The 18735-nt window shown below is 39.2% G+C and overlaps 1 protein-coding gene across 4 annotated transcripts; it reads right to left on the bottom strand.

Moving 5' to 3' along the window:
- Positions 1-413: 413 nt before the first annotated feature.
- Positions 414-15313, bottom strand: LOC146366039 (antimicrobial peptide NK-lysin-like). Of its 4 annotated transcripts, none has more exons than XM_084915244.1 (6): positions 15241-15299; positions 15046-15129; positions 14997-14998; positions 14223-14300; positions 13989-14143; positions 414-648 (listed from the first exon to the last, which is right to left on the bottom strand). In XM_084915244.1, exons 1-6 carry the CDS (start codon positions 15287-15289, stop codon positions 576-578), a joined length of 441 nt encoding a protein of 146 aa, XP_084771370.1. In that variant the 5' UTR covers positions 15290-15299; the 3' UTR covers positions 414-575. The 4 variants fall into 4 exon arrangements, 2 of the variants coding, with proteins under 2 accessions (XP_084771370.1, XP_084771369.1); XM_084915243.1 differs by lacking the exon at positions 414-648 and adding an exon at positions 12327-12616 and having other exon boundaries at positions 15241-15313; XR_014798644.1 differs by lacking the exons at positions 13989-14143; positions 14223-14300; positions 14997-14998; positions 15046-15129; positions 15241-15299 and adding exons at positions 1083-1670; positions 6624-7551.
- Between the last annotated feature and the right edge of the window lie 3422 nt (positions 15314-18735).

Below are 18735 nucleotides of genomic sequence, written 5' to 3'. Positions count from 1 at the left end.
TATGACTCTAAAATGTGAGCCATAAACGCCAAATATTATGCTTCGTGAAACCCTCCGCCCACTCATGCAGCCAGTCCAATGTATTTTAAAACCTTACCCTTACTCCACATAGAGAAAGTTGCTTTAATGTTGTTGCTTTTAATATTTCCCTCTGAGGACAGGAAAAAGCGTGGTTTGAGTCATTAAACGATTCTAAGAAGTGTCACCACAAGAACCACAAGACCCTTACATGTATGAGTTGACTTGAAAAAGCTGGGGGTGCTTCTGCTTTGTAGTCGCAATGCTGACATTCATATCCCTGATCAGAGCATCTACTTTGAAATTGAGGTTTTATTAAGGTTTGGTGAAATGCAACAGTAAAACAGAGTGAGTGTAATCATTTCAGCTGTTTATTTGTGTTAGCTGTGCACAGATACAGACAGAAGAATTAAAAAAAACATTGCATTGCAAAGGAAATAAAGGTAAGTTAATGCAGATTGGAAACAAAGCTGAAGGCAAAAGTAATGATTACTTGAGCTAAGTCTTCTCAGTTATTACTGCGATTTTTTTTTCAATGTTTATTCATACATCTAAAGTTAGTCATGCTCTTTAACGTCAATAAGTGGAGCTCCATTCTCTGCATAAAAGAGCAGCTCCAACTCCTTTGACCTAAAGAGAGAAAAAAAATAATAGTGGTGTAAAATCAGGGTTGCAGTATCATCGGTGTCATTGTAGTATTAAGGCATGTTTGCATGCTGAATTTGGTCTCAGTTTCAAACTTAACATCTAAAGTTAAAGTCGCTACAAAGTGAATCATCTGAAAAATGAAAGCATTTAGATCAGTGGTTCCTAACCTTGTTGGAGGTACCGAACCCCACCAGTTTCATATGCGAATTCACTGAACCCCTCTTTAGTGAAAAATAAAATATGATTTTTTTTTCAAATTCAAGACGTAGATATGTTTTTTACTGGTGCACAAAATGAGCCGTGCATGTCACGGCGGAGGCTCTGCCCAAACCCCTGAGACCGACTCACCGAACCCCTAGGGTTCGATCGAACCCAGGTTAAGAACCACTGATTTAGATGAACCCCTGGGAACTTACTTGGGTCCAGTGATCTTACTACTGTTATGATCCCAGCAGTCTTCAGAGTGTCATCGTATGCACAGTACAGTGACACAGCATTAAGTGATGTTCATAGGAAACTGCTGTCAGGTCAGTTTTGTTTGTTGAGTTCACAGTTCTTTGCCTGAGTCTAGTTTTGTTTCTTTGACCTCTTTTATGAGTAAATATTTTTTTTAAAAAAAAGAAACTGCTGTCATCACCACCATAGCTTCTGGTTCCTGTGCTTTTCACAGAATCATGATGCCATCCTAGACTCCCTCTGCGCTGTCAATGGAGCTTGGCACGCTCCCCTCATCCTTCAGGTGCCCGTCCGTTGTCCACAATCTCCTCTGTTGGCCTCTGGAAATCCCCTTTGCACAGCTCTCACTCCCACGCAGCTTCATGGTCCTTGCTGTGGCTCCAAAGTCTGATCTCATGATGGGCTCCAACCAGCTCGACCTTTGACCTCAACCACTGCCTGGGCTGTCAGCTATGCCTGGAATGGTTCTTGCTTCTCACTGGGCCTCTGGAGATTTCTCAGGAGATCCCTTTCAGCAATACTCTGACTGCTGCACCTGTATTTCCTTGCTAAGAGGAAAAAGTTCTATTTGGAGAGCATGTCAACAATCATCAAACCACATTCTTTAGTTCAGTGAACTTCACTTATAGGCCATCAAAGCCTCATCTGAACATGGATGCACCACTTGCATAGGTTTAATACCTGTAAATGAACTGTTAATCACACAAATCACTGCAACAATCATAAAAAACATTGTTTCATGTTAATCCTGGACCCCTCCTCTTGACGCATGGACACTCCCATGAGTCAACTCATCAAACCTAGATTTCTGTCTTAAAGAAAAAGTTTAGCTAGATCATGTCCCAGGCAACATCAGGGCATCTCCGCCTGAGTAGCTCCGCAACCCTGCAACAAAAGATGTTAGCGTGATTTGCATATTAAGTTTGCTTAACACCTGGCTCTGCCAGGAGCCTGCATACACACCATCATGGCCTGGAAAACAAGATCTGGAAGTGAAATCAAACTTCACACTTATAAACAATTGTATCAGAAGAGTAATAAAGCATTCAGCATCAGCAAGACAAGTGTCATGTGCAGGTTTTCTCAAATCAGTAAACTACAATTATTTCCATAATTTGCCTCAGACATGGATCATCCCATGTACTCAGTCAACATTAATGTAATCGGTGACTTCTCTTAAGCAAAGTCACTCCACTCATCAATCACTATGGGCTCAAAAGTGGCCAGCTAATGAGCACCATATTAAACTATTCCATAAACACTGCATCTCTTATTTGTTTTACTCACTTGTCCGCTTCTGCTGAATCCTCTACATGCACTCTCAGAAAAACAAACATTAGCAATACACATTGACCGTGGTCAGACGGTGGTCAGACGCAGGTCGACAGGTTCCAGAGGTGCTATAAAAACACCATAAAGTTAGCCATCCATAGCTGTGGAAAGAAGTGACACTAATTTCTCACATGTTATTCACATTGTCAAAGTAACCTTCACATTTTCCCAAAAACACAGTGTAACAGCATCACCAACTCATAACCTATAAACACAGTTTCTTCACACATTAACCCAGAAATCCTGTAGTAGGAAAAAACATCAACCGGTTGTCCTGGTATAAATCGCATCATCAAGTCACATGAAAAACTGTAATGCTGTAGAAAAAAAAATGCAAATGTTAGCGCTGCGCAGATGTATACACACTTTCTCACAGTAACTTCTGTGAGCAACACAAGGTAGTGAATAACACCCCTGGTAGATGCACAGACACAGAAAGTGGCACTTAAAAGGTTAAATCATCACGCAACCTCGAATGTTGCCGTCATCTTTCTGCTCCTGTCAAAGGAAACACACATAGATTCATCTGCACCTTTGTCAGGTGAGGTTAACTTCGCACAGTCGTGTTACATCAGTAAAGTCTTGTCAGCTTTTGTCAGCTTTTACCAGTCAGTCAGTTTTTTTTCTCTTTCACTCATTCATTCATGCATTCATTCTTTCTTTGCTGATAGTGGAAACTATCGTCGCATTTAGTTTCCACTCTCAGCAAAATGACGTCATTTGAAAAAGAAAAAGAAGAACTTTAGCTCAGATTACATCGCTGAATCCTTTTTGGGCAGGGACTCTCATTTTCTAATTGTCCCAAATAAGTGACTTTCTCCAGAGCCCATTTTAATGTGGAGAAACTCACTTGTAACAATTTCCTCGACGACGTGTCGTACAGCGCTTTCTGTTCTAATCGTGCAGATCTGCTCAAACGACAGAGATTATCGAACAAAACTTTCAGTGCACTATGAAAGTATCAAAATAAAAAGGCCTCGTTAAGTCATGACACAAGCTCCTCATCTCAGGAGGGTAAATCATACCATTAGCATGGTTTATCATACCATCATACTAATTGGCAGGCTCAACTTCACAACAAAAGATAAATCATCAGCTAGATTAACTCTAAACCAACCATCAGCTGCACAACACACAACATAATCCTAATGTGTTATTAGCTATGAGTTTAATCCCCAGGTCTGTGCTCTTCACTCATTTAGGCCACACACCCATTTTATTCAGTTTTCCTTTTTCTCTTCATCATAAAACATGTGACATGTTGTCATGCACTTCACAAAAGAAGTTTGTTCTGACGTATTCAGAGTCGTGTATCTAGGTACAGGATTCACTCGCACATCAAAACAGGAAACTCAGTGTTTTAGAGTCTCCACTCAACACACAACAAACTCCAACACATCTCATTCACTCGTGCTAGAATTCAGTCACCTTTCATTAATCTAAGAACGATCAACTAATTTGCATATCAGCTATTAACCTACTAAGATGACAGGACAACAGAAATGCATGTTCAAAATCTTATCACAAAAATAGAATTTCCCTCATACAGTAAATTACTTGTGCTGCATCAATCAAGCAGGAAGCATCTCCCAATTTACTATATCAACGACTAAATTTATTGTCTGATCACTGGTTGGTCAAACCAGAATCTTTTTTCCCACAAAAATTAAACTGTTGTCCTGCAACCTAGAGAGTCAATTGTCAGCATTGGATAAATTCAGTATTTGATAACGAGTGTCTGTTAAATTGACACTATTTTAACACTGATGAGAGATAACAAGCTGATCTTCATTGCATGTGTGTTTGTGTTATTAGGCAGGTTTAATGCATGTCTGTGGAGCTGCATATCCAGCAGAGCATGTTCTTAAAGCTGCCTTTCCTACACACTTCTCTGCTATTATTTGATCATTTCTTAACTAATGTGCTATGAGTCCACTGGTCTTTGCATCACACGAGGTGACTTGGACAAGATGATAAACAGACTCACATGCTTAAGATGTTGTCTAATCTTCATGAGCTCTCTTGTATTTGTGTTAGTAGGGTTAATGCATGTTCTGCTTGTGTGTGTGATTTTGTATGTTTCTTTTTGCAGTGTTTCAGACTCCTTCACAATTTTCCAACTTAAGCAGTCAGTTTTCTTTTCCCCAGGTTTGCTAACCCAAATTTTGATTTCCCCGTTAAACAACAAAACTCCTATGTGTTCTCACCACTCCTCTCACTCTGTTGTCCTCTCCCACTTCAACAGTCCAACAGCCGGCAGTTCTCTTTCAGCTTTGTCCTGTGTTCCACTGTCTCTTCTTGCCATTTTACTCCAAAGGTGGCAAATGTCAAACTCCAACAGTCTCCTCAGTTCTCCTCAAACGTTCTTTTCACATGCACAGTGAAGTTGCAGCTTATTGGAAACACAGTGCCATTCATCCAATCAGACAGGATGATGGGTTTGCTCTTCTTCTCTGATGCTGTTTGTCCACACTGCTGCTGCTTGCTGGGACTCTTTGCTCAGGACTTTGCTGCTGTCTCTTTATCTGCCATGTTATTGCTCTTTGGAGCTGCATTCCTTGTCTTCAGGGAGGAGTGAGAGCACGCTTGTGAGGTTGAGAGACACATGGTGCTGTAAATAAGTCAGCCGGAAACTTGGCCTGAATGTTTCCAATGATGTTAAACTATGACTTTCTTCCGACCGCTGCATGTGGAAAATTGATTCAGGTCTGCTTTTCACCTGAAAATGACAAACTAAGACATTTTCATTATTATCATCACTGCTTAATCAACACACATCTCTCTCTCTCTGTTTTTGTGAACAGTCCTTACTTAAAAGCAGAAAATGAGATTGTCGTTGTTCTTGGCTGATCAACACAAAACCTTTTTCCTATAATTATTTTTCATCTACAATGTAAATTTTGTCTCTTTTTTACTCTTTTGTTTTTTTCTTTACAATAGCTGGTGACCTGCAGAATCACCGCTCTCACAATTGGAGGCAATTACTTTTACACAGCGCACAAAAACACTGTGACGTCAGACACATTCACACCCACTTTTTCATCTGCGTAAATAAATCATTTGGCCAGTGGCATGTGCCATGGTGATCCATAAATGTGATCACAAGTTCATTTAATTATTTTCAACCCAACAAAACAAATAAACAAAAACATGATGCTGATGCTATGAACACTCTACACACATGAGTCAAGATGCAGAAAAACTGCTCGCGGAAACGCTGCACACTCCAGTTATCACAGTTATCATAGTTCTGTTTCCTTCTCTTTGAGGAGTTCTCAGCCAGCTCTCGATCTGATAATGTGTAGCTTGCTCATCAGCCCAGAAGAGACCGCAACGCAACCTCACACAGTGGATGCGTGCTTTGCCCCACAGTGGCAAAGACTTGCACTTTCATATTCAATTCAGCTTCTCCATCATGTACTTTTAGATGTTTCATACAGGGTTCAGCATATTAGTTGTTTTCACAGGTGTGCTCTATATCTCAACAATGGCTCATAATAAGACGACAGTCTTTCACACAGGTCAAGTGCCTCTATGCACTTCATTAGTTTAAATATTTACCTATATCACTTCACCTCATATGTCATTGTACTGAATTTCAGCAACCCTAAGCTTAATGCAGATTACTTTTAACAATTATCCACCTCAATTAAATCTATGGTCTGGAGCACAGGCTGTTGTCGATCAGGGCAAGCTAAGGAATAAACATTTTGTGTCAGTAAAGGGTGGGGGAAAGCCATTCACCAGAGCATATCTTAAGTGCTGCTGATGTGGACTGGCCTTCTCCACACGCTCTTCAAGGCTGGTGTGTTTTCTGAAAACTTCTAACATTTGAATCTCTTCCATTTATAAGCCTGCGATTAACAGCACGGCTCAGGTCCGCGTGAAACCCGCGCGACCGTGCTCGCGTGAACCCGCGCAGCTAAGGAGCCGTCGCTCTCTTTTATTTAAAGTCCAGCATAAACGTCTGTCACCCTCTGACACACTCTTGGTTGCCTAGGAACCCATGATAACAACAACAGCCGGTGTCACAGACCACGTGTTCTGCTCCACACCCACTCACACAAACACACTCAAACACAACAACAACAATACAAAATAGGCCTATTGTCCAGCACATTCTGGACCCTGGAACTTCTCAACGTCCCACAAAGTGGCGGAGAACTCACCTCTCGCTCCACAAAGCAGCGAGGAACTCACTTCTCGCTCCACAAAGCAGCGAGGAACTCACTTCTCGCTCCACAAAGCAGCGAGGAACTCAGTTATCGCTCCACAAAGCAGCGAAAAACTCACTTATCGCTCCACAAAGTAGCGAACTTCTCAACGCCTCACAAAGTGGCGGAGACTGCACAACCACACGGTTATAGAGTCGGGCTCTAGGGACTTACTTGGTGTTGCTTAGCGTGTAATATCAGCCTCGGATCCCGCCGATCGTCATTCATCGAGGAGAAAAGACAGACAGTTAATCCACAGGAACTTCCTGGCTGACGTCAGTCTTTCAGCGTGTCTCTTCTCCCCTCGGTGAATGTCGACTCCAGGGATCCGGCATCGAAGGACCAGTTAATGATAGGTTTGTAGCTTGAACCTTTTCGCTGGAACGTTGAAGACAATATAATTACACAGCAAAAGCATTGAACACCAAGTAGGCAAAGTTCTTCGTGTTACTCATGCATGAGGGAGACCTGCCTGGAGTCAAGTGTCGTTCCACCACTTGACCCCCATCAGACTCTCAGCCAGGTTCCCCATAGCACTCCTTTTATTGTGGTTACATGAATATGCATAGGGTCATTAACATATAACATCTTACATAGGTATACATGTGAACAAAGAATACTGTGTGTGTGTGTGTGTGTGTGTGTGGGGTCAGAGTGTGACCCCATAAATGACTTCCCTAAACCTGCTGGTCTGGAAGTCCAACAGTTCATCTAAACAAAAGGCACTTAGCCTAAAACAGATATAACCACGTTTATCCTACCATAAAACAATAAAACAAGGTACGACCTCTTCCCATGCTCCCAGGATGTAGGTGTGCATTCCAGTGTGGAATACACACCAAGCCTTTGCAGCCTGCTAAAGATCACACATCCTATCACTACACAATTGTTTATACACCTCTAAGCATATATGGTTAAATATTTCTAAGCATAAATGACAATCAACAATACAAAACCTAACAATTACTGCTGAGCAAAAAGATTACAAAAGCTCACCTCACATATTCCAAAAAACATCTTTATGATCAGTGGGCCCACTGACAAGATAAAAGCGGAACTTTTTAGAAGTCAGAGTCCCGTTAAATCTGGCATGAAACTAACACACTATTTCATAAAAAGGCCATCATGGTCAAATACGGTGGCGGTGATATGACGGTCTGGGGCTGCTTTGCTGTTACAGGACCTGGACAGCTTATCGTAACTAATAGGCCGATAAAGTCTTCTCTCTACCAAAAAAATCCCGAAGGCGAATGTTTTAGTTCATGCCCCAAAGCTCAAGTGCACATGGTTTATGTGGCAGGATGGTCATTCAAAATTCAACAAGTCCACCTCTGAATGACTCAAAAAACAAAACAAAAAAACACCCCAAAAAGCAAAATGAAGGTTTTGAAGTGGTCTAGTCAAAGTCTAAACCCATCAAATGCTTTAGCAGGACCTTAAAGAGGACATGAAATGCTAACACATAAAGGCTAATTTACACCACTATGCCCTGTTTTGAAAAACGGACATAGATACAACTGTCTGTGAAGCTGGATTTAACTTTAAGCGCTTAAAGTTTTAAAAACATGTTTAGTGCCATCTTCTGTCAGTACTGAACGTGCTGTCATGTGGTTGGTTGGTTGTTTGCAGCTAATAGACTTACATTTGTTTATGTTAGCTAACTAGTGACAGAATCCATAACTATAGGAGGAAAAAAGACAATAAAACTTAAAAAAAATCAGTTTAAGGGGATCACATTTGTGCTGCCCCTGACTGCACTGTATATAACTTCCTATTATCTAAAAATCCCCTCCCAAATGTCAAACCCCAGAGGGCTATTTCTGTGTCAGTGTCACATTTATGTGCTGAAGAAGACTTTTCTACACATTTAAATAATTTCCTATACCCTACCACTTCAAACCAATAACAGTTTGATATGCTGGTATTTTATTGGCAGCACTGTCAGGTTCTTTATGTGGAATTTCTGAAAAATTACAAGAAATTCTGAGAGGTTATTACAGCAGTACTGTTTACCATATATTATAGTCATTACCTTTGATTTATCACTTCCAATCTGCTTCTGCACTCTGGGCACAATAGTCATGCAAGTACGGCAGGAGCCTGGAAAAACTTCATCCCACAGAATCTGAGATAAAAGTTTTGCTAAAAAGTTTTCAATTTGCACAAAATAACAAAATAAGCTTCTCTACAAGGGAAACTTTGTCAAATTTTAGCTTTCTCACTTCCTCTTTGTTGTGGTCACCTTTCTTTTTTTCATGCTGTGGAAAATGCTCCTCCTTAGTTTGGTCCTTCAGAGTCTTCAACGATACAACAAAAGCTAAGAAATAAAGCATGCTTTAGAAAAGATTGTTCAGTTATCTTAAAGGTGGAGTAAATATTGCTACTTTTTTACTTGTGGAGAGCAGGAGAAGGGCGGTGGTGATGGCAGGACTCATGGTTTTCCACGCTGTCAGATTTGTGCTGTTTTCTGGGCCTTTTATACTTCTCTGCAGCTTATTCAGTTTACTTCTCAAAAAAAATCAGCACTTATTTTACCACATAGTGACCCTTAAACAGCATTTTTAAAATTTGCAGAATAAAGTGTTTTTTAAACAGCATTAACTGTCAGTTGAAATACAACCCCAACTCTAACAAGGTTGGGATTCTGTGAAAAAAGGAAATCAAAAGAGAATTCATTGATTTGCACATCTAGTAAATAAAATAATTTGCATTGTAAAACATAAAAAACATACCAAATGTTTAAACTGATACATTGTAACCTTTCGAGTAAAATATTGGTTCATTTTGAATTTGATTTCAGCCACATATCTTAAACAAGTTAGGACAGGGGCAACAAAAAGCTGGAAAAGTAAGCAGTTCTCAAAGGAAACAGCTGGAAGAACATTTTGCAAATGATTAAACCAGCTGGCTTTATTTAGTATAAAAAAAGAGTGTCACGGAGAGGCAAAGGTTTTACAAGTAAAGATGGGCCAAGGTTCACTGATCTGCAAAAAAACCCTGCGAAGTGTGGAATAATTTACAAATAATATTCTTGAGGTTGTCTTGAAAGCTTCCTGAAAACCTTCAGTTGATTCAAAATCCTGCAGTGAGAATACTGACAGGGACTAGAAAGAGAGAGGCATATCATCACTGATCAGGCACAATTTTATGAGCACTGACAAAAAAGAAGTATAGAATTATTTTACGGGGAAAGTGTTTTTTTTTTTGTCCTCAGAGTTGATGTTAGGAGCATAAAAAAATATAAGAGCGAGCGTAAGGATTTAAGCAAGTATGACAAGGGTCAAATTGTGATACTGGCTGTAGCTCAGGTGGTAGAGCAGGTCACCTACTAACCGGAGGGTTGATGGTCCAGTCCCAAGTATACTTGGACAAGATACTAACTGCATGTTTATTTCTGATTTATCCATAGTAGTATGAATGTGTGTGAATGTTAGTCATAGGAGGCCCTAAAGTGGCTCAAATTCCCAAAAAGGTCAGTGCTTGCTGTAGCAATGGATGAGGGTCGCCTGGTCTACTGAATCTTTTCATTTACATCACATGGATGGCTGGGTGTATGTGCATAGCTTCCCTGGGGAACATGAGCACCAGGATCTACTTTTGTGTGCTGTGGTTATTTATGCTCCCCTGGTTTGACTTGCACCTTATCGTGGGTGCGCATGAAGAGGTGAAAAACATGCGCAAATTTGATAGTTCTTCTTACATTTCTTGTCTTGGCAGCCCATTCTCCCACTGGTAAGCTGCAGCTTTGAGCTGATGTTAAAAGCATATAAGTGCATGGACTAGCAGCTCCTTTATGTTATGTTTTTAATCAATGTAAAATGTAAAATGCAATGTAAAAAAAAGGAAAAACAGCTTCTTAATGATGTGAACCGCATCTCTGTCTGATAACTTGTTCTTGGTGACTGGTATATTTTTGAAGTAAATATTGCAAGGGCAGTGTTATCAAATTTTAAAGATTTTACTGGCCCTCACCACCACCACTATGCTTTTTGTGGCTCTCACACCACAAGTTTTCACATTTTGACCACGTGTATATTTTGAGGTTCCGTCAATATTCGTATCTGTATGTGTTTTTGTGTGAGAATATGTGAAAGAATTGTGCAGGCACCTTTTCTCATTTTACCTGTAAGTTAGTAACGTCCTGACATTATAATGGCACTCTCAATCCCCACACTACAGGGCTGTTGGGCCTCTCACACCGCATGCCACTTTTGATATTTCGCCCAAATGTGTGGTTTGAGTCTTCCATTGTGTATTTCAATTTTGAAGATATATTTGCTAGTGAGCTTTCTATAGTTTTAACAGCTGAAAAGGAAACGCAGACCAACACCTTCTTGCTTCGAACGCTTACGTGTTGTACATTCTCGCTTTCAAGAGCACAGTCAGCAACATTGTAAAAAGAAAAAAAAATGCTGCTGACAGTTGCTGACATGTGTCATAGAGTATAGAGAGTTTGTGTGAAAGTTCACAATCTGACAGAATTGCAAAATTGAAAAACAACTTAAAAATGGACATACCTGCATGAAATCCTATCATGTTCTTCTAAAACTGCAAAGAGAATATGGGAATGTGTGGCAAACACCGAAAACGCAAGGTTAATGACTCTTTAGCTTTTACACTCAGTGCTGAGCAGGTAGTGCAGAGCCTGTACAAACAGTGAGGGGGAAATTAAGCAGTCAAGTTGTGGGCCGGCAGGTGCTGTGCATGAAAATATCAGTAAAGACATGAATCTCAAACTGGTTTATTAAACATGACAATGAGTTCATTGTATTGGAAGTCACAGTCATCAGATCTCAATCACACAGATAGATATGCTGCTAACATATCTGCAGCAGTCACCCCCAATATGGACCAAAAAAATGAGAAATGTTTCCAGCACCTTGTTGAATCTCTGTCACAAAGTGTGAAGACAGTTCTGAAAGCAAGTGTGCTCCAACCTTTTACTACAGCACTATAACTAACTTTAATGAGCTGAACTGAACAGCGAGTTCTTTACTTGTTCTTACACACTGATCATTTATTAACCTAATGTTATTTTTTTAAAAAGCTAATTAGCTCTAAGCAAAGTAAAATGATGCTACTGTTGATGATGAGCACAGTGTGGGAATCTTTAGTTTGAGCTACAGCTGTGGGCCACAAAACTTATCTACGATCGAGACTTTGCATAGAATGTGGATTCTGGTTTTTTTCTCTGGTTAGACACTTGACCCATGATCGGTTATTTATTTTTAGTTTTTTCATGCAAAGTTATTTGCTGGCGAAATGTTCAAGAACGACACAGACAGCTCACTAAGTCATCATTTTCACTGACACATGCCACACCAAGAAGAAATAATGGTCTTTGCCTGAGGATATTAGCAGCACACACCAGCATCCTGTTATGGTAAAGCCTGACGGGCTGAATGAATTAATGAATGCTTTTCTTCTTTTGCTCTTAATATTTAAATGATCATTACATGGATTTCTTTACAGGATTAAAGGTTTCAACAAAGTCCCCCCTGAAGAATTGTTTAAAATATATGTGCATGACTTTATTGAAGTGCTGCTGCTTCATAGCGACAGTGCTGGCATTCATATCTCTGATCAGAATGGCTACTCTGAAGTTTGGTTTGGAAAACAACAACAATAACAACAACAAAACAGAGCCAATGTGATGATTTCAGCGGTTTATTTGTGATACCAGTGCATAGATACAGATAAAGAAATTGAACGTACCATTACAGGCATTGCAAAGGAAATAAAGGTAAATTGATGCAGTTTGAAAAGAAAGCAGAAGAAGAAACTAATTAGTTCATTATTGGCAAATGCTACTGGGATGAATTGCTATGATTGTTTTTTTCCAAAGCCGCTGTGGATTTTATTCATGCAGATGAAGTCAGTGAAACTCCTTAACGTCAATGCGTGGAGCTCCCTTCTCTGGATAAAAAAACAGGTCCACCTCCTTTGGGCTAAAGAGAGCAAATCAAAACAAACAGAAACATTAAAAACATATAATGAGCTATTACAGATAATGTTAAGGTATGTTTGCATGTTGAAGCTAGCCTATGTATTTAGCATTTATCACCTGAAGTTAAAGTAGTAACAAAGTGAAGTAAACACTGCTGAGACATTTCTGAAAATGAACTGTAACCCACTTTAATATAATCTAATGTGAATTGTATTTTGCACTCATAAATAACATTGCTGTTGTTATTTTGCACGCTTCTATTTGGTGTATTGTCCCTTTACCAGAGACAGCCACTCGCTGCACCACTGTGCCACTCGCTGGTGGAAGTAGAGGGGGGGAGAACGCACGAACGTACGAGCCTGTGAGTGAAGAGAGACTACCGAGCACGTTGGGAACAGATGCCTTTTTAAAATTTTATTTTAATATGATTGTGTCCAGCTTCGGTCCTTGTGGATAACATCTACTGTGAGTCTGAATGAGGATTTGGCCAAGTTGTGCCGCGTGGAGACCCTAGCGTTGAAAACCCGACGCTGTTAACCTGAGACTGTTGGATCAACTCACGTCCCAGAGATAAGGAAATGATTCACACTTCGCTTTAATCTCTGTTCCGCAAGGACTCAATCCAACATTTGATTTTACACATGTGATCCCCAAATAGCGCGCATAAGAGTGGTCAGTTTTCCGGGTTATTTACAAAAGCTGTGCTATTTTTTTTTCTCATCTAGACGCCTTCAAATTTAAGAGCAAAATACCTCCCTTTTCCGGCGTGAAATATCAGTGCAACGATTAGTAGATTTCATGTCGCAAACGTTATTACATCTGTTTGTGCGCTTAATTTAAATATTCTCCTCCCAAAACTCTCTGAAATGCACATGCAACACGGTCAGCTGCAAAAGTCTTTTTCTCTAAGAAGTTCACACCTGTTAGAGGCAATCTTGTCACTGCGCTCTCTTTGAAAGTATCGACAGTAATGCTTTCATTGTAATTGTATTGGTAACCCACTGAAGTGCTATTGAACGTTCCCAACCAGTCATTCTGCAAGTGTAGCAGATAGAAGAAATCTAGATTAACCGCAAAGGAGCTGATGATGGTTAGCATGATAGATAAACCTGAACTGGACAGGGATATATATTTATTTATTCTGGGATTTAGATGCATAGATTATTTTGCATGCATATTTCTGTGTCTTCTATTTCCCATAAACAAGCCAGCACTTCAAAATTCACGCTGGTCTGTGTTCTTAGGGCTCCTACTTATAAACTTTGGTCCCATAGCTATCTCTAAAATTCTGCAGTGCTGCAGAAACCATTAAGATCAACCCTGATTTAAACTATGTGGTTTCAGATCAACAAGACAAAATAGTGGGAACTTACTTGCATGCTCCCGTGTTGACACAGATGGTCCTCACATCATCAGTTGTTGTGAGTTCCTCGATCAATTCTTCCAGGTGCACCTTCACAAATTTGCGGCACAAAGATTTTAAGAGTCCAATTTCATCGCAGATAGAGAGCAACTTTGACTTCAGGCTCTGTGAAAGTAAAACTTGCATTACTGTTCTGACTGAATGATGCCGTTAACTGCTGCAGGTACTCTATCAGACATTTTACCTCTGCAGTGGCGTTTGGTCCTGCAAATTTCTTCATCTTGTTTAAAATCCACTTGCAAGCCCAGCACTTTCCTGGAAGCTGCAAATATAAGACACACCCATGCATGTTAGGGTTATTGGTGACTCTAAATAAGACGTTAATTTTAGTAGTACTTTTTCCTGGTTGGAATCATTAAACAACATATATCTTTCAATTTCGGCACAATGGTGAAAAAGAAATCAGTTCAAAGGAATCCTTAAAAAAAATCAAAATAAATTCCCGGATATTCCTGCCGAAGATGAATGTATTCAAACCTCTGACCACAACTGTATCTGTATATTTGTGATATGCTGTATGTGTACTGCTGTTTATTAATAATAATGATGTATAAAAATGTAAAATACGTTTTAAAAAAAGGCATGGATGTGAGAGTGAATGTTTCTGTGTGTCTCTGTGGCATTCACGTGATGATGATGATTGGCTGTCTGAACACAGTGTACCCTGCTTCTCCATCCCAAGTGCAAAAGTAGTTTGATAAGTCACTGAGACAATGGATCCTACTTGGTGAAACTATTATTAATATATTTATTCTTTGTTTCTCTTTCTCTTTTACTAAGTACACTTTTAAATTCACTGTATTCACTTGTGCCAGGGATCTTTTTTTTTACTTAGGTAAACTCTGAATACTTCTACCATTACTGATCATAAGTCGTATTTTTTGTTTAGTCAGGTTGACTTAGAAATTAAGTTGAAATGAAAAAGTTCAGATTTTTCACAGAGACCGCGAAGTGCCACCCCTGATATTCAAAGTGTAACCTCAATTCTTTAAAGCGGTAACATTAACCACTTGCCCCCATCGAGAATTCCATGTCCATGTCCTCTTCATCATCGATGCTGAGCTCTAAGGTCCGTCCATAGACAGCACGGACTGCGATTCAAACAAGTAGAAATGCCAAATTACAATTTAAGTCATAAAGACACATCGGTGATTTTGCAGTTTCATGTCCATTCTCATGCAAACAAGTGTTAAGGTACACACCTGAAAATGCTGCCACAAGGCACAGAAGGAGGAGTGAAGATGTTTCCATCGCAGCCAGTGAGAGATGATGCCTGAGTATCTGTGGTTATAGATGCTTTTATATAGGAAAAGGTGCATGGGTTGCACACGTACATTTCTGAAATTCAAACCCAGTTACCACAGAGCAGAAAATATACACACCACCGCAACAACCTACATATTTGGATTTGTCTTTTTTAGTCAGTCAGTGCACTCCCTTATTAACATAAAAGGCAATGGTATCTTGGGGCAATATTTTATCTCTTATTTGAATATTAATGTTTATATGACCGTCTTTATTTAGTTTATTTAGTTAAGTTTTGCAAAATCTAATAACAGCTAGTGTGTTGTCCACATTTAGAGCAGGGCGATGCTTTTATGCACAATATTCTCACATCACTTTAGAGGTTTTTGTGACTGGTTAACAGTAGAATTTCAGAGAAAACTGATTATAAATTTACTATAATATAATATATAGATGTGGTATTGTTATTGCTTTTTGACTTGTATTTCACAGTGTTTCTGACTTATTGGTAAAGCCCCTGCCATGTAGCCACTGATTAATGGTATATATTATATATTTGTAATTTTACCCATAACTGATCCATGAATGTGGGTTTAGATATTTGCCAGTTTTGCAGTCATATAAAATAAATAAATAAATCCAACACTGATGTGTACAGGGGTAATCATAACTGTGTGCATACATATTCTCATCTTGCCTCTAAACGAATAACTTCCTCCAACGTAATGTTTGACGTTATAAAGGTATTTGTGTCCGGTGTGGTGACTCAAAGCTGCCCAAGTGGACTTTCTAAATTTCTGTCAGTGATCAAAGGTGAGAAAGAAGAAGGGTTCATTAGCAGCTTGTTGATAGGAAGAAAGGAAATGTATGAAAAAAGTATGCATACCTCAATTTTCTTAGCAAGAAGAAGAGGAGTCAACTTCCAGATGGAACCTGTGTGGGTTAATGACCTTTATTCAAAGTTATGTCCAAGTGCTCGTTTTAGACTGGGGAACATATTATTTGTCAGACTAGACATTAGCAGTTATCTTGACACTACTTACACTTTTAGCTCTTTTTTTTATCACACCCAAATAGGCCACAGTTACATATTCAGTTTTAGTGTTAATAATCCCTTGTTAACACAGCTAACATTCTGAGCAAAATTTAGAAATAATTTTTAAGACTCCCTTATTATTCTTATAAATCTCTGGTAATTGCACAGTTAATGGCTTAGTGGTTATAGAAGATTGTAATTCTTTTTGGATGATGACTAATGAGTCAATATCCTTATAGTGTGCACGCTAAAAAGCAACTATTTAACTGTGAATGTCAGTATCAGTCTCATGATAAGCATACGCATAGGAAAATTAATGACATCGCAGAAATAAAAACTAATTTTGCAATGATAAATAGAAAGTAACTATACTGTCCTGTTTCTGATGGACGCAAAGGGCAGATTTAGTGTCATTATCTCAGATGTTTCTGTCTGTTTGGACTGGCTGTTAGATTGAGTTAATAAAGAATGTATCTTGCACAAACACAGAGACTGCTGCGGCTGCTGGGTAAGTAGTGATGCACCTGCAAACATTCGTTTGTCTGTGGTAGATTGCATAAGATTCACTCCCTGTGAATCAAGTTCCAGCTTCAGTTTTAAAATGTAATGTGCAAACACAATATGTACACATAGCTCACCACTGACTACCTAAAATGAACAACTGCTGCATGTTTCTTACAGCATGCATCTGTAATTCCCCACTAACACAACAGCATCCCACGGCACTGCAGAATGAATAAATGACTCAAAGATGGTCAGATAGTCATACAACTTGTGGAGAACTTTCATCAGTCAAAGGTGTCAGCAAACAGTTTGGGCCCCATGAGAGTAGCGTAAGTGCTAGTAGATTTTTTTAGGGGTGGAGATGCTCAATATGCAGATGTCCAACTAAACTGTGCGACGATGAAATGCTTACAGAGCTTCAGATTAGCACATATGGTCCGGGCAGAGTGGTTGTTTATTAAGACATTGATCAACTTGATTTTCTTACCGTTTTTAAGATCCTTCATTAGCCCAGCTTCAGAAGTCTGCCACTCACTGGCACATTAAAGGCCTCCCCATTTTGTCCTTCAAGTAAATACATTTAAAATAGTAAATTAACAGATTCACTATGGGTTTCTTCAGGTTAAGCCAAAATAACTTATTTATTTATTTGCATGTATATAAACTGTAAAACAACAAAACTATAGAACTGATAAAGCAGAAAGTAAAAGCACTACTGACTTGTGGCATATTTACTGAGATTTACAGGAATTATGAGTGATGGATTTCGCCAAAATAATTTTATTTAGACAAACAAGATACAGTAAAATAAATGAAATCATAATTTAAAAACTGTGTTTTGTATTCACTTTGTTTTTTTTTTTGTCTAATATTAATAGTAATTGGTGATTAAACCCTCAGAAACCCTTCAATGGGCCGGAATTAAAGGAATTCTGCAAAGATGAGTGGGTCAGTTATCACAAATACTTGATTACAGGTCTTGTTGAAGAACTGGTTATTAGGTTTAGGGGGCAATTACTTTTTCACATCTGACGTAGGCATACCTGAGTTTCAGGAGATGAACTGATGATTGTCCAGGTCCTGAACCAACAAAGCAGCCCCAGACTATCACACTACCACCACCATGTATGATGTTCTTTTTATGAAATAGTGTGTTCGTTTTATGCCGGATGTAGCCAAATTTAAACCTTCCAGAAAATTCAGCTTTTTTCTTTTCACTATTTCTTTTTGTTGAATCATAAAGTCTGACCTCAGCTGAGTCAAGTGAGGCCTGCAGTTCTTTAGATGTTGTTCTGGGTTCTTCATTGACCTCCCGGATGAGTCATTGGTACATTCTTGGAGTAATTTTGGTAGGCCAGCCACTCCTGGGAAGTTTTCTCACCTCTTTTCCCATTTGTGGATAACAGTTCTCTCTGTAGTTCACCAGAGTCCCAAAGCCTTAGAAATAGTAACTTGTTCCAGACTTATAGATATTGATGACTTTGTTGTTTCTTAGTTATTTCTTTAGATCACATCATGTGTGGCTTTTTGAGATCTTTTAGCCTGCTTTACTTGCATAATAAGCTAAAAGTCTCAGATAAAAAAAACGCTTTCAATATAAAAAAGCACTCGTTTGGATGAATATAATAAATGTAATGTGCTCACATGTCAGTGAGTCACTATTTCTGCAGAGGAAGTTTTAGCTTTCTCACCCCCTCTTTGTGGTCTTTGTTGTGGTCACCTTTCTTGTTTTCATGTTGCTGTAACTGCTGTAGAAAATGCTTCTGCACAGTTTGGACCTTCAGAGACTTCCATGACTCAACAAAAGCTAAGAAATAGAACATGCTTTAGAAAAGTAGCTGAATTATCATTAAGGTTTAGTAAATATTGATGCTTTTCTTACTTGTGGAGAGCAAGAGAAGGCCGATGGTGA

This window comes from Perissodus microlepis, chromosome 19 (assembly GCF_051167445.1).
Source record: "Perissodus microlepis isolate ML-2025 ecotype Zambia chromosome 19, ASM5116744v1, whole genome shotgun sequence".
Lineage (NCBI taxonomy): Eukaryota > Metazoa > Chordata > Actinopteri > Cichliformes > Cichlidae > Perissodus > Perissodus microlepis.
The sequence above is the reverse complement of the archived record's forward strand: the minus strand, read 5'-3'. Positions and strand labels throughout refer to the sequence as shown.

What these genes read in the sequence shown, in the direction of transcription:
- LOC146366039 (XM_084915243.1), bottom strand. Translation starts at nt 15,289, where the DNA reads ATGGAAACATCTTCACTCCTCCTTCTGTGCCTTGTGGCAGCATTTTCA. An exon ending in GACCAAACGCCACTGCAGAG is followed by an intron (nt 14,144 to 14,222) that starts GTAAAATGTCTG and finishes TTACTTTCACAG; the next exon opens with AGCCTGAAGTCAAAGTTGCT. An exon ending in GTCAACACGGGAGCATGCAA is followed by an intron (nt 12,617 to 13,988) that starts GTAAGTTCCCAC and finishes TGCTCTCTTTAG; the next exon opens with CCCAAAGGAGGTGGACCTGT.